At 39.6% G+C, this 23,095-nt stretch overlaps 2 protein-coding genes and 1 pseudogene across 2 annotated transcripts; 1 reads left to right on the top strand and 2 right to left on the bottom strand.

Moving 5' to 3' along the window:
* LOC121496467 (UMP-CMP kinase) lies at positions 1 to 1,762 on the top strand. The gene has a single exon (XM_041764795.1). It carries the CDS (start codon positions 148 to 150, stop codon positions 832 to 834), a length of 687 nt encoding a protein of 228 aa, XP_041620729.1. The 5' UTR covers positions 1 to 147; the 3' UTR covers positions 835 to 1,762.
* Positions 1,763 to 3,273: 1,511 nt separating this feature from the next.
* LOC121497777 lies at positions 3,274 to 4,943 on the bottom strand (annotated as a pseudogene).
* Positions 4,944 to 9,948: 5,005 nt separating this feature from the next.
* Positions 9,949 to 12,892, bottom strand: SCGB3A2 (secretoglobin family 3A member 2). The gene is given in 3 exon segments (XM_041767493.1): positions 9,949 to 10,052; positions 10,055 to 10,186; positions 12,841 to 12,892. Coding segments are annotated over 3 exon segments (288 nt in total).
* Positions 12,893 to 23,095: the final 10,203 nt, after the last annotated feature.

Raw genomic sequence — 23,095 nt, 5'->3', positions numbered from 1 at the left:
CGGCCGCGGCGCGGACGCCTCGGCAGCCACGGCGGCGGGGCGGCGGCGGTCGCCAACTGGGCCCGCCCCCTTGCCCCCGCCCCGCCCCGCGCCGCCGCCGGCCGGGCCGCTGTCAGCTCTCCTCGGCGTCGGGCGGAGACGCGGTGTATGCTGAGCCGCTGCGGCCGCAGGCTGCTGCACGTCCTGGGCCTTAGCTTCCCGCTGCTGACCCGCCCGCCGCTTTTCCTCTGCCCTCGCCGCCTCATGAAACCGCTGGTCGTGTTCGTCCTCGGCGGTCCTGGCGCCGGCAAGGGGACCCAGTGCGCCCGCATCGTCGAGAAATATGGCTACACACACCTTTCTGCAGGAGAACTTCTTCGTGATGAAAGGAAGAACCCAGCTTCACAGTATGGTGAACTCATTGAAAAGTACATTAAAGATGGAAAGATAGTGCCAGTTGAGATAACCATCAGTTTGTTAAAGAGGGAAATGGATCAGACAATGGCTGCCAATGCTCAGAAGAATAAATTCTTGATTGATGGGTTTCCAAGAAATCAAGACAACCTTCAAGGTTGGAATAAGACCATGGATGGGAAGGCAGATGTGTCTTTTGTTCTGTTTTTTGACTGTAATAATGAGATCTGTATTGAACGGTGTCTTGAGAGGGGAAAGAGCAGTGGTAGAAGTGATGATAACAGAGAGAGCTTGGAAAAGAGAATTCAGACCTATCTTCAATCAACAAAGCCAATTATTGACTTATATGAAGAAATGGGGAAAGTCAAGAAAATAGATGCCTCTAAGTCTGTTGACGAGGTTTTTGATGAAGTTGTGAAGATTTTTGACAAAGAAGGCTAACTCTAAACCTGAAAGGAAACTCAAAATCATGCTTGAATATTGCTTTGATAGCTGCTATTACAACCCCTTTTTAAGGCAATTTTAATCTTTCATAATTACATCTCAATTAATGGCTGGAAAGAATATAGTAAGACAAATTAAATTTTTTATCTTAGATTTTTTTGGTTATAGGAGTAGAGAGTGAATTCGGGTCTAATTTTATCTTAGCTATGGTGCTCACCAAACAAAGAAGGATATCAGCTAGTTCTTTGTTTTTACTCAAAAAGCATATCCCTTTTATAGTTTGTGCCTTCTGTGAGCAGAACTTTTTAGTATGTGTGTATATCCCTTTAATAATTACAACATGTTAGGATTAGGGATTCCCCACTTCCTCGTTTTCTTGCAGGTTTTAAATTTCCAACCTGTTAAGTGAATTTGTGGACCAAATTCCAAAGGAACTTTTTGTGTAGTCGGTTCTTGCAAAATGTGTTTGGTAAACAAACTCATAAAAAGAATTCCTAGAGGTGTTTTAGTATTTATCAAATAACTGACCATTTCCTACAGAAAAGTAAGAAAACTTAGGCTTTGCTTTATTACAACTTATACAAAGTTGTGTGACAGGGCATCTTCTTTGCTTCCAGGGATTGGGTTGGGGTCACTGGGGGTTCAGAGCCTGGCAGAGTTGTCAGCTTTATTCTGACATAAGTCTGAGGGTAAGAGGCAAGGATCACATCTAATGACATGTGTTCCTATGCTCTATTATATAGTGTTATTAATGATTAAACTGATCTTAACAAAATTCCTAGCAGTGGAACCTTGAAGTGCATGTATTAGGTTTATGGTAAATGATTTGGTTAGCATTTTAGTAACACTTCATTCAGAGTGTTTTTGTTTGTTTTTTTAGACTAAATGTAGGGTTGGTATGAAGTAAAAAACATCTAATGTTTAATTTCCCATTTGTGTTTTATTTTCTTGAATCCTTTTTTTTTTTCAGTTATTTGTTTAAGGAGATTTAAAAATCATTGCACTTTGGTCAGAAAAATAATAAATATATCTTATAAATGTTTGAAAAAAAAAAAAAAAAAAAAAAAAAGATTTGATTTATTTATTCATGATAGACATAGAGAGAGAGAGAGAGAGAGAGAGAGAGAGAGAGGCAGAGACACAGGCAGAGGGAGAAGCAGGCTCTATGCAGGGAGCCCGATATGGGACTCGACCCCAGGTCTCCAGGATCGTGCCCCGGGCCAAAGGCAGGCGCTAAACCACTGAGCCACCCAGGGATCCCAGCACTGGGTGTTATATGCAACTATAGAATCTAAATTCTACCCCTGGAACTAATAATGCACCATGTGTTAGCTAAATTGAATTTAAATAAAAAATTTTTAAAAAGAAAATTATATAAATTTATAAACTTACAATTAAATGATATTGAAATAAAGATAATAACTATAAAAAATCTTTAAAAAGTAAAAAAGAACCTGCAATTTAAGATATCATAATTTCCCTATTGTTGGGCATTCATAATTCATAGTTTCTATTTTTTTGGCTTTTCAGAGACTGCTGCAATAAACATCCTTATACACATAAACTTAGGCACTGATGTGTTTATTTCTTCATAAAAGATTTCAAGGGGCTTCTTGGGTTAGCATCTGCCTTCACGTCAAGGCATGATTCTGGAGTCCTAGAATTGAGTCCCACATAGGGCTCCTCACAGGGAGTCTGCTTCCTCCTCTGCCTATTCGTCTGCCCCTCTCTCTGTTTCTCATAAATAAATAAATAAAATCTTAAAAAAAAAAAAAAAGATTTCCCAAAACTGAACTGCTAGATCAAAGAATATTTTCCAAATTTTTAAATATTATAACAGATGGGGCTACCTTCAAAATATAATAATTTTATTGACCCAAATCAGTTTATTTGATACTTCATTGACAAAAAATCAGCTTACATCTACATCTCACAGTTTATGAACAACTTTTTACAACTTCACTGAGGTACAATTGATATATAATTACTCAATATACTGAAAGTATACAATTTGAAGTTTTTTTTTTTTAAGATTTTATTTATTTATTCATGAGAGAGAGAGAGAGAAAGAGAGAGGGAGATGGAGAGGGAGGCAGAGACACAGACAGAGGGAGAAGCAGCCTCCATGCAGGGAGCCCGACGTGTGACTCGATCCCGGGTCTCAAGGATCATGCCCTGGGTGAGCCCGGGTGGCTCAATGGTTTAGCGATGCCTTCGGCCCAGGGCGTAAATAAGTAAATAAGAGTAAGGGAGGAAAACAAGTTTAGGCCTTAAAGGACCTCATAGGTGGGTCATGATTTTATTCTTAACGTTGAGAACAATGGAAAGATACCAAAAGAATTTTGCTTTTAGAATGAGAATGATCATTGTTGCATTGTGAAAAGATCCCTGGCTCCTGTGCCAGAACACACTGCAGGAGTCGAAGCAGGAAGCCAACTAGGAAGCTTTTGCAAAAGATGAGAAACTTGGACGAGGGGGTGCCAGCGCAGATGGGCACCATGTGCGAGGAATATTGAGGGGTGAGTTTGACAGGACCTGGTGACGAGTTGAACGTGATGTGTCGGTAAAAGGGAAGTATCAAAAATGACTTTGAGCTAACTCAACTAACTGGACGTGTGGTGGTGTGCCATTCATGGAGATGGGGAATGCTGGACACAAAACTGCCCATGACACTCGGGCTCTTGGGATTAAAAACAGTGCCCATTACCATAACACCCAATGCACAGCTTTACCTCTGTCTACCTGTCCAGCCTCATCTTGCACCCCTCTGCTCCAGCTCACAGGGCTTCAGAAACAAAGACACTTTTTCAGTTCCTTGAGAAAGCCAAGTTTGGGTGTGTGCGTGTGCCCAGAATATTCTTTGGCTGAGATGGGTTCTTCATAACCTCAAGTTCCAACTTAAATGACACTTCCACAGATAGGACTTCTTGGACCATGCAAAATGGAATAGAGAACCTCTTGTCACTATTACCATTCTTAAAATCCTATTCTTTTCCTTCATTGTTCTTATCATAATTTATAATTATTTACTCATGTTTACCCACATAGTTTCTGTATCTTTATACTGCAAAAATCTTGGGAATGTGGGTCATGTTCATCTTACTGATTTATGTTTGTATTACCTAACTTAAATATGGAAACCAGTAATAATGATTCATATTTTGCACCTTCTGACCTTCCAGCACATAGTAAAAAAGAAATGCATTGCTTTCTCAGGTATGTCAATAGACATACCCTAGGCATTGTCATGGGCTCCTAATCTCATCTTTGGGAATGGAACTTCTAACCTCCATCACTTCAGATCCCAACTGCTGTTTCCAGTGGACATTTCTTACTAGTTTTCAAAATTTTAAACTTCATATAATTCTTGGCATTGCACTTCCACTTCTTTTCTGTGAAGACTTTTGTGAAGTGATACAGAAATGAATGCAAATAAATGGATATTTATCATAGCATTCTTTATAATAAGAAAAATACTAAAAATAATTTAAGTTTACATATATGAAAGTTTGAATAAAGTGTGATTCATTCATACATGCTTGTTTTTATTTACTTATTTTCTGTGCCAATCATCTTTTTAGGGAGCGTTAATTCTCAATTAGGGGGATGCCTGGGTGGCTCAGCGGTTGAGCATCTGCCTTTGGCTCGTGTGATCCCGGGATCCAGGACAGAGTTCTGCACTGGGCTCCTTGCAGGGAGCCTACTTCTCCCTCTGCCTATGTCTCTGCCTCTTTCTATTGTCTCTCATGAATAAATAAATAAAATCTTTTAAAAAATTCTCAATTAGGATATGAAAGGGTTCAGGGGTGTGAGATACACCCCCAATATTGGGCCTTCTCCAGTGGTACTTGTGTAGCTGTTTATGTTTGAGTTCCTTGTATGAAAGGAAGTAGTTGAAAAGCACATAAACTGCCAGTACCACAGAAATCCCAGGGACACTTCCTCTATTCACATTAACATACTTATTTAAACATCAGTAGTAACCCTTTTGAAACATTCCAGCAATGCCCTTAGGAGTGAAAATCCCACAATAGTATCCAGCCTGGCATCTCTCCTATTTTCACATCCATGAGGTTCTTCTCCACCACTGGTACTACTCACACCATCTTGGAGTCCTGCGTGTCCATATACACTTATTTTTAAATGTGCAGAAAATATTTTGAAAAATCATATAAAGTTGTTAGTGGTGTCCTCAACTTTGTGAGATTTATGGAGTAAGGAAATGAAAGTTACATATGTAATTATACAGACTTACAAATCATTATAGTTATATATAATTTGTAGTAATTATATAATCTATTTCTACATTCTGCTTTATCCTCATAATATTTTTTCTTTTTTTTTTTTTTAAAAAAAAAGATTTAGTTATTTATTTGAGAGAGAGCCAATAAGCCAGGGCAGGGGGTGGGCAGAGGGAGAGGGAAAGAGAAAATCTCAAGCACACTCCCACTAAGCACAGGGCCTGATGCAGAGCTCAACCTCATGACCCTGAGATCATGACCTGAGCCTAAATCAAAAGTTGGATGCTTAACTTATGGAGCCACCCAGGTGCTCCCCTTCACAATATTTTTAAATTATACTTTTTATTTTGAAATAACCATAACCAGTATATTCTCTACTGAGTTTCCCCTAATGGCAGCATCTTGGAAAACTATACTACAATATCAAAACCAGTATGTTGACATTGACACAGACAAGATACAAAACATTTCCATCAGCACAAAGATCTCTCATGTAGTCCTTAAACAGCACACTCACTTCCCTCTGAACACCCCCCACCCCCTTAACCCCTGGAAATCTCTTTTCAAAAAAAAGGAAATCTCTTTTCAATTTGCATAATTTCATCATTTTGAGAATGTTATGTAAATAGAATTACATGGTATTTAAATTTTTAGGATTGGCTTTTATTCACTTAGCATAATTCCCTGAAGATCATTCCAGCTTGTTGTGTGTATCAATAGTTCATTCTTTTCTTGCTAGTAATATTCCATCCTACCAATGTATAACAATTTATTTAACAATTCATCCACTGAAGGGTAATGGGATTGTTTCCAGATTTTGTCTACTAGAAACAAAATTTTTGTGAACATTTGTGTACGGGTTTTTGCATACATGTTTCATTTATCCCCATAAATGCCCAGGAGTATATTACTGAGTCACAGGATAGGTGCATGTTTAGTTTTTCAAGAAACTGTAAAATTATTTTCCCAGAGTGGCTATACTATTTTGCATTCATACCAGCAATTATGAGTGATTCAATTTTATCAGTGAGAAATGACAAGCTTTGGGGAAGAGCAGTAACAGAAGCAATAATGAAAAATATATAGACAGGGGATTCCTGGGTAGCTCAGTGGTTGAGATCTGCCTTTGGCTCAGGTCATGATCCTGGGTCTGGGGATCGGGTTCCCCACTGGGCTTCCTACAAGGAGCCTGCTTCTCCCTCTGCCTGTGTCTCTGCCTCTCTTTGTGTGTCTCTCATGAATAAATAAATAAAATCTTTTTAAAAATGTATAGACAGATATGGAAAAGGCTTACAATAAACAGGACTTTCTTATGGATTAGAAAGTACAGCTGAGAAGAAGGCATATTAAGAATGATTGCCAAGTTTTTGACGTAAGCTATCCAGGAAATGGTTGTGCTATATATACTGAGATAGGAAATTAGAACAAGTAAACATGTTTTGAAAGAAAGGTAATGAGTTAAGGAGGAGGTGAGTTCAGTTGAACACAAAAAAGAGCCTCTGTTGGAGGTATCTTATAGGTAACAATCTCTTTTCCTCAAAAAAGCAATAGACTGTAGCTATAGATTTTAGAGTTCCTAACATGGAGATTATATAGTCAGCCATGGGAATACATGAGACACCCCCCACACACACACACACACAATGAAAGCCATATAGAAAGCAAAAGGAGAAGAGGAATCAATAATCAGAGGAAATCAGGATAATAAGAGTCATTTAAAGAAAACAAAAATAATGGTTAAATAAGAAGAGCACTAGTAGTGGGATGAAAGATATCCAACAGAGCAGGAAATTTCAAACAAAAAGTGTTATCTCAGGTTGCAGTTACTCTGAAGTGGTCAAGTAATGTGGGAAATTACATTATGTTTCTTGAGTCAAGTATAGTTATGTGCCATGGTTTGGCCAATGATGCAGGACTAGAAGTAACGTACATTGCTTTCATGGGGAAGCTTTAAAAGTTAGCCCATGAACACCTGGGTGGCTCAGTGGTTAAATGCCTGCCCCTGGCCCAGGGCGTGATCCTGGAGTCCTGGAATCGAGTCCCACATCAGGCTCCCTGCAGGGAGCCTGCTTCTCCCTCTGCCTGTGTCTTTGCCTCTCTCTATATATCTCTAATGAATAAATAAATAAATAAATATCTTTAAAAAAATGTTAGCCCATGACTCACTAACTTTTCTTTTTCTACATGCCATGACAATCAGAGATGCTCAAGATAAAGATTGTTCCATCAGTTCCAGGTCACAGAATTCAAACAAATGGAGAGAGCTCTATCTAACTAATTTATGATAACTAAATAGTGTGGGAACAAATTGAAATGTTGTGAATATAAGCCTCTGAGATTTGGAGTTATTTATTACTGTAAATAATGGTCTATTCTTACAGATAGGGGTAAAATAAAAATGGAAAACAGGAAGTTTCCTGAAATGCAATGATTTTAGTTGTTAAAAAAACATGGAATGGGCAGCCCTAGTGGCTTAGCGGTTTAATGCCACCTTCGGCCTGGGGCGTGATCCTGGGGTCCCGGGATCGAGTCCCACGTCGGGCTCCCTGCATGGAGCCTGCTTCTCCCTCTGCCTGTGTCTCTGCCTCTCTCTCTCTCTCTGTCTCTCATGAATAAATAAATAAAATCTTTAAAAATATATAAAATAAAATAAAAAAACATGGAAGTCAAGAAATAGGAAATCAAGATGATCTTCATAGAGATGACAGTTAACATTATATTAATTAAGAACCAACCAGGAAACAGAAATGACTTTAATTCTTGAAACAGAGAGACTATAAGACACAGAATTGAGAGTCAAAGAGAGGATGGTGAGGCAATCTGGAAATGGATAAAGCAGGAAACCACCACCAACTTCAGCTGAAGAAAAAAAGAAAAGAGGTGGTATAACCAGAGCCAGGGACTGCAATTACCCAGGAAAAGCTGGAACCAGTGCAGACTATCCAGCAGGACGAGGTTCCTCAGATGTGGTATTTCCAGAGACTTCTCCCAAGTAGAGAGGGAGAAAAGGCTGTACTCGGCTTTTCCCATTTCACATCTCCTATCTCCTGCCTGAGCAGCCCCGGCTCAGAATGCAGCCCAAAGGTCAACTGATCTGGGAACCTGAGACACTGAGGGGTTAGCATCACAAAGTCAAGCAAGAAAGGGATGGGAAATGGATCTAAAGGCAAATAGTCCCAAGACTGGCACAAGCTCAGGTCTGAAGGCAGACCAGGGCAGACATTCTTGGTGGGAAGAAATTGGATTTTTCATTAAGGCTTTAAAGTGTTAGCAGCAAAGAGATTTAGTTATTTTCTCAGTGTGACTAGGGTTACAGCACATGTGAAGAAAGAAATATTAAAAGAATGAAAAGGAAGGAGGGAGGGAGCAAGGGAAGGAAGGAAGGAAGGAAGGAAGGAAGGAAGGAAAAGAAAGAAAGAGAAATAGAGAAAGAAGAAAGAAGAAAGAAAGAAACAAACAAACAAACAAACAAACAAACAAGAAAGCAAGGAAGAAAGAAAGGTTGATGAGGCTCCACATATAAGCAAAGGCCAGGTCATGAAGAGCCTTGTATGCCATGCTAAGGAGCTTGACATCTATTTTATAGGTGATTGTGTATCACCAGAGTTATATCTTGGAAAGATAATTCTGGCATCGTCACAGATGGTGGCAAGGGGAAAAGGAAAGGATAGTTCAGGACCTAGTTGCCAAAGGAATGATGTAGTGAAGGCCTAACTTGGTGGTAAGGTCTGTGAAAATTTTGGAGTGGTCATAGTATAACCACAAATTTAACAGAAACTTGTACTCTAGTGATGTAGATGCCAAACGAGTAAAAGACCTCTATCGTGTCAAATAATATTTTGAAAACTCTTTTCATTTTTATATTTAAAAGCTTCCTTAGAAGAAAGGGAATAGGAGCTTCAGGGATACAGAAACATTGTCAAAGAGCAGTTGAAGAAAATGAAGATGTTTTCTTTAGAGTCAACCAGAGAGTAAGACATGATGATGATGATGCAGATTCTCTTGGTAACAAGAGGCCCTCTGGAGTTTATGATCCAAGGGAAAAATTATCTAGTTAGGCTCTTCTTTTTTTATTATTATTATTATTATTTTTTTTGGTTAGGCTCTTCCGAATAGAGCCCCCAGAAATAAACACTTGTGTTTATTATTAATCTATTCATTGCTTTATTCATTCTTTTCAGCGGTCACTAGATTTTAGGATGGAATGAGTTCCAGCCTTGGAGGAGAAGAGCACCATTCCCCTACCCCGCCACTGCTGTTTTGTGCTGTCATCACACCAAATGCAACTAGGCCTCTTGAAAGGCAGAAGGACAAGAATAAAAATAAAGTGGCTTACATGTACTTAGCATGTTTCCAAAAATAGTCACCAACCTATTTAGCCACCATTTTACTGATGTGGAAATGGAGGCCTAGAGTGGTCAAGTCCCAACTAGCATCACTAAGCTGAGAAATGCAAAGTCACAATAAGAATATAGGTTTCTGGGATCCCTGGGTAGCGCAGCGGTTTAGCACCTGCCTTTGGCCCAGGGCGCGATCCTGGAGACCCAGGATCGAATCCCACATTGGGCTCTCGGTGCATAGAGCTTGCTTCTCCCTCTGCCTGTGTCTCTGCCTCTCTCTCTCTCTCTCTCTCTCTCTGACTATCATAAATAAATAAAAATTTTTAAAAATGTTAAAAAAAAAAAGAATATAGGTTTCTTTCATTCAAAACTCCCTTCTAGAAATGTAGATGTTGCACCTTTCTTGAGATTCCTGGACATGCAAACTTTGTACAAGTACATTCAGTAAGATGGAATTACATGTCCACAGGTGAGAAAGGGTTGATGGGAGTGTGGAGGGGAGGGTGGGAGATCAGGTGATTAAGCCCTGCTCATTGACAAATAAGCCCACAACCTATAGGTACCAGCAGTTTCTTCACTACCTCAGCGGCCCCTGGTCCCAGCTCATTCACATACTTTCTTAGCCCTTCCACAGGTGCTCAACAGAAATGCCCAGAGTTTTCAGAAGAAGCTTTAACAGATCCATAAAGGGGAGAATGTTGTCCACAGGTAAAGGTAAGGCTTTGTTGACAGCATCTGGCAAACTGTTGGAAAGGAAGGCAGTAGCTGCAGAGCAAAATTGAAACTGAGTGAAATAGGCACAGTCAACTCCTGCCTATGACTGCGCTACTTTCCACTGTGTCCATCAATGGCTCCATTCTAGCCTCACTTGATTTCCCATGAAAATTTCTCCCTCAGGGCCTTTGGATCTGCTATTCTGTCTCCTTAGAACTTTCTCTCTCCAGAAATGTTATCTCTCCTCAAATGTTACCTCCTCATAAGGTACCATTACCCTCTAACTTCCTTTTTTTTTTTTTTTTTTAGCATTACCTAAAATAGTAAATCTCATTTATTTCTTCCCTTCAGACTCTCACTATATGCAGGCTCAATGAGAACAAGGAGTTTATATTTTATTTACTATTGTACCTCATACCTAGAACAGCCTCTGGCATGCAGTAAGCACTCAGAAGATACTGGTGGTTGACTGAATAGGTATGCACTTTGCATATGGCTATCTCCACAGTTCATGACTTTGAGGAGATTCTATAATGAATCTTCACTTGAGGACATACATGAACCCAACCAACCACAGCCCAGGAAACTGCTCCCAAACACTTCAACTCAATGCTGCAAACATAACTAAACACCAACTCTGTCATGGTTAGTGCAGATATGTAAATGAATAAGACTAGGATATTCCACTGAGGGAACTTACACAGTTTAGCGGACAATAAAGATCTATGCATGCCACAGTGTGGAATTTGCTGTGCCAACAGTGTGGATAAAGCTCTATGGAAGCATAAGAAAAGGGATGACTAATTCTAATGTGGTAGAGTGTTGGAGTAATCTTCCCAGGGAGATGTTCCTGGAGCTGTGTCTTGAGGTAGATTCCAGGGTCACAAGGTAAAGTAGGGGAGGTACATTTTAAAAAGGAACAAAATTAACATAGGTATTGAAATGTGAAATGAAAGTGGCCACACTGCCTGGTGAGCCTTCCAGAGCAGCTGGAGTGCAGAATTCCAGTGACGTACGCATAGGTGAGGGAAGGAGGTAAGGCAGCAAAACCCAGGTGACGTCAGATTTTTCAGAGCTTTGAATGCCATACTAATGAGTTTCAGACTTTTTTCCCAAGGTCAATGGGGAGGTATCAAGGCTCTTTTATGGGACAATTGCATTTTGTATCTTTGGCTTTAGAAAGATAACTTTCATATAGAAGATGGGAGGGAAAGTGTAGATAATGAGAAAAATACATACAACATACATTTTTACAAGATGCATGTGCAGATATGTAAACACACATGCATGAGCACACACATAAGAACACATATCTTCAGAGTAAAAACCTGCCATAGTTCATTTTCCTTTGGGATCCTTTTCATTCCCCATTCAAATAGTACAAGTAGAGTCTATGCATCTATCTTCCCTTCATCTTCTACCATCTCTTTTCCCTTCTAAATTGTTTCCCAGAGGAGGGATATTCACTTCCTTCCTCCCACTTTTCTTTTTTTTTTTTTTTTTAAGATTTTATTTATTTATTCATGAGAATACACAGAGAGGAGAGAGAAAGAGAGAGAGGTAGAGACAGAGGCAGAGGGAGAAGCAGGCTCCATGCAGGGAACCGGATCTCCAGGATCACGTCCCCGGCCGTAGGCGGCGCTAAACCGCGGAGCCACCAGGGCTGCCCTCTACCCACTTTTCTTTTGTCACCTCTGTCTGTAAACACATGCCATTAGCCATGAAGGACAACAAAATAGCCAAAACTGGTGAAGTTACAAATGGGTCCAAAATTTCAGAAAAAGCGCAAGCCAAAGTTGCCAATGTGGATGTGGACAGCACCAAGTTTCTCATTTTTAATCTCCCTACTTATTTCAAAGGTTTTGGTGAATATCTTCTCTATGTATACTTATATACTTCCAGGGGAAGACCCTCAAGGCTTTCTGTTCTTTGAGCAGTGGCCATCACAGTGCATTTTGCAGATGCATCCAAATACATCTTCCTGTAGTTAAAATGACTCCATTCAAAAAGAATGGATCAGTTCCCATTCTTCTCCAAGAATCCAACTTCCATATGTCACCTAGAAATTGAACTGTTCTCCCCTCAGTCCTCCCACAGAGCTCTATATGCCTATGTCTCTGCTTATTAGTCTAGCATCATAGTGACTTCTGTCTGAAGAAGTCTTATCTCTCCTGTCAGAAAAGAACCTTGTAAACAACCGTTGTGTCTGATTCATATCTAAATCTTCCAATGCTTATCCAAGTGTCCAAAGGTTGCAGCCATTCAGTAAATATCCATTGACTGAATAGATAAATGAATGAATAGATAAATGTAGCTGTGTCTCGGGAAAAACCACCTGGCAACTGATTACAGATGATAGAAAGAATGACTCCATATAGTTTCAAAAGAAAGAAGTTACAAAGAGAGATTTTGACTCAAGATTAATAAAGACAAGAAAAACAATGGTGACAATGTTCCAGAATGTTGACCTTTAGCATGAGTTGGCTACTTTCTTAATGTAGGATTCACTAAGGATAGTACTTCTATTGGGTTAGAGTTTGGTAGGCTGGAGTTGGGGGTAAGTGGTGGCTGCATCTGAGATCCCTTCCAACCCCCCAATTCTATGGTTCTAAAACTCCTTTCGCTGTCTTCCCCTGGGAGCCTACACTTACTGATTACATTCCTATTAACAGAAAAGTAGAGAAGTGTATGTTCAGGCTACTTATCAGAGTAAGTGCAAATGCTGATGGTCACCAGCAGAAACACAGTTACCAACTTCATGTCAGGTTTTCTGTGATGTTTACTTGGAGTTTAAAATTGAACTGCAAAATACAGTGAATCCACTGAGCTAGTGGCTCCACTTACTGTACAAAGTGTGACAGCTGCTTTCTGCACTTGCACACATTTATATACTAGTAATGACCTAAATTTCAGTCACTACCACTTAATTCACTATGAAGGTCATGTTTTCTCACTAACCAAATAGGAGTTTCTTCCACTTCCCCTCATGTTCCCACAGCAAACAAAGCCCTAACTTGAAGCATTCTTAAAGACCTCTCATAAAAGCCCTACCTTGCACAGGGATGCCAGTGAGAGCAGATAGCTCTAACAGTCCTTCTCTTAAAAGAATATTGAAAGAAAGGGAAGTTTTATATTGGGATTAAAAGGAGCAAAGGTTCTGTTTTCCTTCAGCTTTCTATTCATTTAAAGTTTGCAGAATCACATTACTTGATAAGTACCTAGTCATGGAAGCAATTAGGAGATTCCATCAGCTGTAGTATATACAGACTCAGCTTCATTGCCTTTAGTGCTATCTTTTTCTAGAATTTACCTCCACCTACCTCATCCCCACTGGCATACTTTAAGACCTCTTTTCTAGCATCTCCCAGTTATTTTGCGAATCCCTAGAGTATGCCTTCTCTGTTCTCATATAGAATAATAGGCTATAGGATCTAAAAATAGGATCTAAAAATCAAAATGCCTTTGTAAAAGCCTAGGATTCAATATTTACTCTTGATGTACTCTTGGATTAAACTTTTTAAATCTATAGGATTGGTGGGACCTTGAGAGTCCAAAAAGGAAACAACTTGTAAAACCTTGTCCACATGAATTATTTTGGTCACCAAAACATGCATTTCAGAACCATTCCGGCAATCCCACACAATCACACAAAAGAAATACTGTGCCAGCCACAGGAGCAATATGCTTGCAAGGCTGCCTCCCCTGGAAACTCAACCAGGGAGCTCCAGGACATCCCTACATGGAAGTACGAGCCCTGGAATTCCTTGAGACTTTTGGGGCCTCCTATGCAAGAAAGAGGGAAAGAAAGAACCCTGACAGAGAACAACAGAAATCAGGATGCAGATAGGTGCCAGCCTCAGGTCCAACAGCACTGCTGGCCTCAGCCATCGCCACCATGAGGGAGGGACACAAAACATTCTGAGGAAGATACACCGACACATGAGCCCCCTATGGTGCAGTGCAGGGCCAGGAGCTGGCGCTCTGCTTGAGGGTGTGGCATTGTCAGCATTTAGTAAAATTACGCAAACAGAGAATTTAACTGCCAAAATAAGATTAATACAGTGTTACCTGTTATTCATTCTTATAAAGTACGGAGTTGTGACTGCCACTTCTTTATTTTTATGTTACTTTATAAACTGCATGAAGGAGATTATGAACTATCACCATGCTAATTTTTTCCTTTCACTTCTACCGGCTGTCTCTGCCAGAAGTTGCTTCCATTTCTCTTGGGTATTAATACCTAGCCAAGGATATTGATCTGCCAAAACACTCAAAATGCCAAAGTTGTGTGGTAAAGTGGTGATGAGTTGATGTCAGCCTTTATTTTTATGTTGAGGGGCATCTGGCTTGCTCAGTGGTTAGAGCATGTGACTCGAATTCGAAGTCATGAGTTTGAGTCCCATGTTGGGATTGGAGCCTGCTTAAAATAAAATAAAAAAAAAATTTAAGTTTTTATGTTGCGACTCTTGATTTAAACTTTTTAAATCCAAGAGTCTGGGGATTAAATCCAAGGGATACTGGTTAGTATCCCATAAAGTCCCATCTTTATGGGATACTAACCAGCACTGCCCTCATCTGTACTTGCCACTTGCCAGTTTCCTTTCATATCCTTTCCCTGTACATCCTCTCCTCTGCTCTCTCCCAGAGGAAGCTGGTTTCCAAACTGTGGTTTCCAAGCTTCCTGTGCCCACTGTCTGGTTAGATTCAGCTGATGGAGGGCACTGATAGAAGATTCAGAGGGAGAGAATGGGAGAAGCCAGACTATTTCTCCCTTTGTCTGCTTTAGGAAATATCTTGACCAGTAATTCCATCTTCTCTATGACTCCTTCTAAAAAGGCCCTGTGTCTGTGGGTCCACCCAAGCCAGGCCAACCCACCACTTTTTTGGCTTCTATGGCATAGTCCCAGCTCCTGGCCCTAGCTCTTTACTCCTGGCCAAAGAGCAGCAGCAGTTTTTAGCATTTTCTAGTATCTGGATTGACTCACCTCCCTGCTTCTTACTCTAATTGCATTTCTAGCACCTTGTAAATTATTCTCCAAATTAAATTATTCTTCCTCTTTGATCAACTAGTATGGCTTTGATTTTCTGGTTAGAATCTAATACAGCATTCTAAAATATTGTAGAGTTTTTTTTTTTTAAATAGATCTTACAGTTTTTAAAGAGGTGTCTCTCACACAAGTGATAAGTTATAAGTCCACGAGTAACAGGGCCAAGGCTCCTCCAAGAGAAATATAGCATTATACACAAAGATGCTCCTCCTTTCCAACCTCTGAGGTGTCTGGCACTGTCTTGAGCTTGCCTGCTGGCCCGACAGCATGTCTTCTCCAGGAAGACCTGAGTGCTAGATTCAGATGGGCCTATTGAATAACCTGCCAGATATTCAGCATTGGCTGAAACCTAGGAGCAGACATGGCTTAGATGGAGGGCTAGAACCTGCTTCATGTAATACACACACACACATTCACCAACACAAATACCCCCGATCTTACACATGCATGAACAGTCATATGTGCCTATGTGCACATGCACACATACCCATGACTGTTTTCACTCACTTGTTCAACAAATGTTTATTGATCATCCTCTCTGTGTCAGGAACCAGAACTGGAGCAGCAAGCCAGACAAGCAAATTTATTGTCCTCCTGGAAGTGTCAGTGTAATGGGATAGACAGCGAATGAACAGGTAAGCAAAGCAAAGAACAAGCAGTAAACAGTAAGAAGCAAATAGGGTGCTGTGATAGGGAACAAGTGGACTGGGGGTATAGTCAGACTTGAAAAGAGACTTGGACTCTTTTGTATAAAAGAATAACTACAGAAATGCTTTCACTTCCAAATAAAGTCATCTCTAACAGCATCCTATATACTTTATACAATTTGCTTGTAATTGATTAGATATTTGATAAAAAGCAAAGTTGAATTTCAATCAAATTTTTATTTCTCAGTGGAAAATGCTCTCTTCATCAGTGGTGGCTGTGTTTTCCCGACATCAAACATCATTTCCAAAGGTGGGTTATTAAGAGAACACCAATCAGGTATACGGCCTGTCTGATTATAATATTCCTTTGAGACTGAGCGCCTCCCAAGTATGTCCTGCAGTGCTCCAAAAATAGCTCCTCCCAACCAGGCCACGCAATTAGCCTTTGCAGGTGGAGTATGAATTCGGAATGTCTTGGTGCCAAGTACTTTTTTCTATTTTGGTTTTTTAATCAAATATCTTATTTCTGAAAGCAATCTGTGGAGAAATCCTGGCAACATAGATGTGCCACCTATGGCTACCAGATTCTCTGCTAGTTGCTTTCTTGTGTCAATTGGGCACTGTATAAGGGAATCCAGTATCAAAGTGGTAACATTTTCTCCTCATTATCTTGTTCAAAAAGGATTTCCACAACCGAATCTCTGATTGATCCAAGAACATGTAAAATCTTCTCTCCAAGAACATGTAAAATCTCCTCTCAGGTATAGTCAGACTTGAAAAGAGACTTGGACTTGGCTACTTCTCTGCTTCGTAAGTTCACAGCCACTGCATTCATCAGATCTTTTTGTTCCATGTTTCTGATGCTTTGAGATCTTGGAGGCTTGCTGACCTTGGAGGTACTGCCCCTCCTAGGGCAGCTAATTCCTAGAGATAGCAAATAATTCATTTGGAGGTGCCCCTTTCATATGCAAATCAACCAACCTGAGGCCATATAGCCAACTACCTCCTTTATGGAATTCTTATACTCTGGGCCATTACACCCCTACCCTAATCACCCAGGGCCAGGTACCAGACAAGAAGAGACAGCTCCTACACCTCAAAACCAACAAAAATTATTCAAACTAGCTAATCCTAAACCTGCTTACTCTGTCTCATCCATCCTTTCCAAAAAGAAAACACAGTAAAGACTCTTGCCCACCCCTCACCCCCCACTCCATCCTCCTCCTAACATCTCATTCTTGCCTTCTGCCCCCACCCTCTGTGATGCCACAGGGATCTGTGAGTATTACAGTCTTTTCAATGGCAGTCATCTCCTGATCTGTTGGCCTGAAAAATAATAAGATTTATATTTTAAAACAGGAACCTAGTCTTTTCTTGTGCCTTGGTGATGCTATTGATACTTTTTTTGCAGTATAATTATTTGAATTAATGTTTTCTTTGCCAGGACTAATTTGTAAACATCCTGAGGGGGCTCTGGCTCATTCATGTTTGAATCCTAACACAAAGGCTTACACACTTGATAATATTATTAGGAACTGCTAATCAGTGCCCGGTACTACACTTGGCATATAGTATCTACTTCATACTCACAAAATCCCTGACCGTAAGAGCTTTTATCCCACTTTACAAAATGAGATGTCTGAAGCCAGAAGCAATGAATTAGTTGCCAAGATTACTTCAATAATAAATAATGCAACCAGAATGTAAGTCCTTCCTTTTCTGATTTGTATTTCTTTACTTTTAAACTTATCAATATGCATTTCCAGTAAGCATTGATAAAATAAATTGATTCATTAAGATAAATAAAATGAAAAGGAAGTAAGTGCCAGTATTTCTAAATTAATATGGGATGTACTTTTCAAATGAATTTTTTGTAGAGATTAAATTTATAATCAGGAATGAAAATTCCAATAGCTGTTCAACAATGATTTACTGAGCATGTTTGGTATTTTGGGCTCTGGGGTAGATGCTAGGAATACAGCAGGAATAAAAGCAGGAATGACTCTTGCCTCATTTTAATCATATTAAAGAAAACTGTTAGAAGCAAGTCAAGAAGTCTTTTTTTTTTTTTTCTCTGTACAAAGAACGACAGTTATAAAGAGGCTAACTGAATTTAGATGCAAGACACTGATCAGGAAAAAGAAAAGAATGAGCCCGAGATTTCATTTAACACTCTTCCTTCTAGGCAGAGAAGACTGTCATTGGGAAGTTACACTGGAAGTGTCAGACTAAAGCTTGTCATTTTCTCTTCTACTTGCTATGATAGGATGATCAAATGTAGTCTAAACTGAAGGCCATATAAGAAAGGAAAATAGTCTTAAAATTTGTCTTTAACAACTACCACATAGGAGTGCCTAGGTAGCTCAGTCAGTTAAGTGTCAGCCTTTGGCTCAGGTCATAATCTCCAGGTCCTGAGATGGAGTCCCACGTGGGGCTCCCTGCTTGGTGGAGAGTCTGCTTCCCCCTTTGCTTCTTCACCCTGCTTGTGCTTTCTCCTTCTCAAATAAATAAAATCTTAAAGAGAATCACACACACAACCACGTAAAATATAATCAAATGCCACAGCCCAGTATGTCACCCTCATAAAGATTGGGGAAAAGCAGAAAAATCTATTCCTGGCTCCCTTCCATGCCAACTGAATCCTAAACAGTGAGAATCAAGCTCATGAGTTCAAGCCCCACATCAGGATCTACTTTTTAAAAAAAAATCAGGGGGATCCCTGGGTGGCTCAGTGGTTTAGTGCCTGCCTTCGGCCCAGCGAATGGTCCTGGAGTCCCGGGATCGAGTCCCACATCGGGCTCCCTGGCATGGAGCCTGCTTCTCCCTCTGCCTGTGTCTCTGTCTCTGTCTCTCTCTCTCTCTCTCTCATGAATAAATAAAATCTTTTTTAAAAATTTAAAAATTAAAAAAAATCAGGATTAGCCTTGCCTTGTTTTAAATGTGTGTGCTTGACACTTTCCCAATTAACAGCCAAATAGCATGTTCACTGGGAAGGTGCAACTCAGAGAAGAACATGAAAAGTTCATGGTACACTTTGCCAAGTTATAGGTCCTCACTCAGCACCTCCACTATAAATCATTTCTCCCTTTCCAAATATTTACACTATGACTCTACTGACCAGCAGTACAGCACTAGCAATAGCACTTTTAGTAAGGTGTGTGGGCCCCTGGCCAGCCTCATACAAATATGCACAACAGAGGATGATTGCTCAACAGTATCTCCAACTTCTCCAAATCTTTCCAGTATTGCAACTGCTCTTTTGTTCCTTGAATGCCCTTATTCTTCCTTTAGTGACTGAGAATGCAGGTCCTGGGGCCAGCTTTTTTGGATTCATGTTACAGCTCCTTCACTGGGGAAGTTATGTTATCTCTCTGGGCATCAGTTTTATTAACTTACAAAATAAAGCTAACAAAATGAGTTCCTTATAGGATTGTTAAAAAGGAGTAATAAGTTAATGCATGCAATATGCTTATAAAAATTAGTACCTCAGAATGAGCACTCAATATATGTTAGATACTACTATAAACATCACCATCATCATCATCATAATCCTCATCATCATCATCATCACCACCACTTCTCCAGCCTCTTAATCATAACCTCAGACACAGCAGCCACCATGACCAACAACTTCATGAACAGTACTCACTAATTTAATTTTGAGTGATATTTGGGAAATTTTGTTTACAATTTTCTCTTTAAGGAATTCCATATATCTTTAGCTTGCTACTAAGAATATAAGAAGGGGAACAGATAATCACTGTATCCAGTAAATACATAAGGGACGGGTTTTCAGTATATGGCCTTGAATTTGAGACGATTTCAGACTTACTGAAAAGATTTGAGTACAGTACCAATTTTTTTTTTTCAGAACCATTTAAGAGTAAATTGCTGACTGGATACTCTCTTACTTACAAATAGTACGTATAAGCAAAGACATTCTCCAACATATCCATAATCAGGAATTTAACATTCATACATTGCTACTACTTAAGAGTTAGACCCAATTCAAATTTCATCAGTTGTCTGAATAATGTTCCTTACAGTGAAGGATCTGGTTCAAAATCACGCTTTATACTCAGCTGTCAGGTCTTTTAGTCATCTTGGGTCTGGAAGACTTCCTCAGTCTCTCCTTGACATTCATGACCTTGACATTTTTGAAGATTACAGGCCAGCTTTTCTGTAGAATGTTGCTCATTTGGGTTTGTCTGATACTTCCTTGTGGCTGGGTCCAGGTTATGGAAGAAGCCAGCCTGTGTTCCTAGTGGATCCCTTTCAAGTTGGCAGATGGCTTGTCCTCTTCCTGATTTATGTTCACCACTTGATTAATGTGAAATCTACCAGACTTCTCCAGGATACTTTTTTCCTGCTGTAATTAACAAGTATTTTGTAGGAAGTCACTCTAAAACTATCTAAGTATCCCATTCCTAATCAAATTTTCCAATTAAACATTTAAATATCATGGCCTCATGGTTTCCTACTTTGTTAAATGGATTATGATCCATTACTCTAATGCTTTACTTGAGCTCCAAATTTTGAGCCCCTTCAATGTGGCCTCTTTGCCTTTGGGTGTGTCTCCAACATTCTTTGTGCACTGCCCGCTTTCTGGTACTACCAGATGTTCCGGGCTTATCATCAAAATTTTCTGCCCCCAGCCCTGAAAAAACCCCTTCTCCAAGGAGTAACCCTTAGTACTTAGTATAAGAGTAATATTGTGGAATCATCTATGTCCTAGGTTGCTCATTTCAATTGGGGTGTCCAAGGTCTGATCTTATCTTGTATTCATGCTTCAGTTTACTAGCTCCATCCCCTTGTATTGATGATGAAATACAAAGAACAGTTGACAGGGGTCAGAAATTTTAATCAAGCCCAATCTCTTTTATTTATTCCTGTAGCAAATCATTTCACTTTTCTGACTCTCAGTTTAGTCATCTATAAAGAAGAGTCATTAATGTCTACCATAGAGAGTTTTATGGATTAATTTAGATGGTATAGGGCAGCCCAGGTGGCTCAGCGGTTTAGTGCCCCCTTCAGCCCAGGGTGTGATCCTGGAGTCCGGGGATCAAGTCGCATGTCGGGCTACCTGCATGGAGCCTGCTTCTCCCTCTGCCCGTGTCTCTGCCCCTCTCTCTCTCTCTCTCTTTCTCTCTCTCTCTCTCTGTATGTGTGTGTATGTGTCTCATGAATAAATAAATAAAATCTTTAAAAAAAGATGGTATATGTTCAGTCCCTTTAGTATATGTTTGAAGTTGGCATTACAATAACCAAAATCATAGTTTCATTCCATCAGATCTAGAAAAAAAAGAAAACAACTCAGGACTCATTCCTTGATTGCCAGAAGAAGGAACCGAGAAATTAGACACAATTTCCATGGTCTTTCTTTTTAATTCAACATGAGCAAAAAGTGTTCAGGGCTCAGAAACGATTTAAAATTCCACAGGCTATGAAACACAGATGTAAAAATCTACTGGAATTATATGAATGTGGTATCAAAATCACAGAAGAAAAAAAGCTCATTTTATTATTATTATTCAAGGCAACCTATTTGGCTCTGAATTCAACATTTTGAAGCCATTTGCAAAATCTTATCAGTTATTTCAAGCAGCATAACAAATTATTCCAAAGCTTGGTTTGAAACAACCCTCATATATTATTTCTCAGTTTCTTGGAAATGACTGCTTTGTCTTTTGCTTCATTGACATTTACTGGGACACTGGGGTGGTAGATATACAAAATAATAGCATTTGTGGTTGGCTTTAGCTAGAAGCTCAGCAGAAGCTGTCTGCAGGAAGTCTTGGTTGTCCATAAGTTCAAGAAAGTGCATTCCAAGATATGAAAATTGAAACTGTAGAAGTCTTAATTTCTAAGCCTCAACAGATACACATTTCTTATGCTATATTCTTGATCACAATCAAGCCATAGGACCAGTTCAGATCTGAGGAGAGAGGAAATAGACTCTTCAGTGAAAGTTATTGCAAAAAAACATGTGGCCATATTTAATCCACAACACACCCCTATTAAGAAGACTGTCCAAGGCTCTCAAAGGATCATAGGAGAGATAGTTAATGAATATGGTAACATCAGCCTTGAAATAAGATGAATCAAGGAGACCTTAAGATATGATTCAAATACTTGGAGGGCTATCTTAATGAAAGAAGAATAGACTAGGATATAGAACAGAATTTGAGAATTTTTTTTGAAATGTGATGCGTAATTACAAGAATGTACAGGTTAGTGATTTGGTACTGAAACCAACAAATAGCAGTTGGCAAAGGCCATAATTACTATAGAAAGGTTCTTATAATAGATGAGAAGATGGATTAGATCATCTTTAATACCTTTCCCAATTCGATTATCATAGATTCTAACAGCTTCCTTAACCTGAAGCTTACTTCAGGAAGAAACAATTTTAGAATTGGTGAAACTTCTCACCTGCCGTTTCTTAGACTTTATCACAAGCAGAATTCCTCAGCACAGTAAATGTTAATGCACAAATTATTTTTTTCCTCTGGGCCCCATTTTTTTCTTAAAGATTTTATTTATTTATTCATGACAGACACAGAGAGAGAGAGAGAGAGGCAGAGACACAGGCAGAGGGAGAAGCAGGTTCCATGCAGGGAGCCCGACTCCAGACTCGATCCCAGGTCTCCAGGATTACACCCCAGGCCCAAGGCAGCACCAAACCGCTGGGCCACTGGGGCTGCCCATGGGCCCCCTTTTTTAAAAAAAGATTTTGGCTATGAGATAAATGAGATTATACTAATTTAAGTTAGAATCAAAGCTACTTGAAGCTCAATACCAATTTAAATACTTAAAATACTTCTCTTTTGAAATATTTAAAACAGCTCACACTGTCTCATACTTTTAAAAAGTGACACTAGTCACAAGTCCTGAGAGCTGGGGCCTTCAAGTTGACAAGCTGAATTAGATTATGTCTGATATGTTTCTCTACTCTAGAAGTCCCATAACTGTACATTTTTAGTTCTTCCAGGGCAGAATAAAAAAAGGATAAACTATGGGAAACCATGGGTTTGTGAAATTTGAAATGAATCATTTAAAAAAACAGTTCAGCAGTGCCCTCTTCTGGCCAGTTTAGAGGTGGTGCTACAGTTTGCAAAACCAAACAAAGCAAAGCAACAAAGGGTTAGTGAGTATCTTTGTGCTAGGCACCCTGCTAGAGGAAAATAAGGAACTGCAAAGTAAAAATGGAAAGAGAGGGCCTATTGTTTCTGGTTTTTGCTATACTTCTCATATGATAAGCCAGCTAA

This window comes from Vulpes lagopus, chromosome 8, assembly GCF_018345385.1.
Source record: "Vulpes lagopus strain Blue_001 chromosome 8, ASM1834538v1, whole genome shotgun sequence".
NCBI classification, from domain to species: Eukaryota; Metazoa; Chordata; class Mammalia; order Carnivora; family Canidae; genus Vulpes; species Vulpes lagopus.
Note: the sequence above shows the minus strand (reverse complement) of the source record. Positions and strands in the feature narration are given on the sequence as shown.

Excerpts from the sequence above, each read along its gene's own strand:
- LOC121496467 (XM_041764795.1), top strand. The coding sequence starts at position 148 with ATGCTGAGCCGCTGCGGCCGCAGGCTGCTGCACGTCCTGGGCCTTAGC.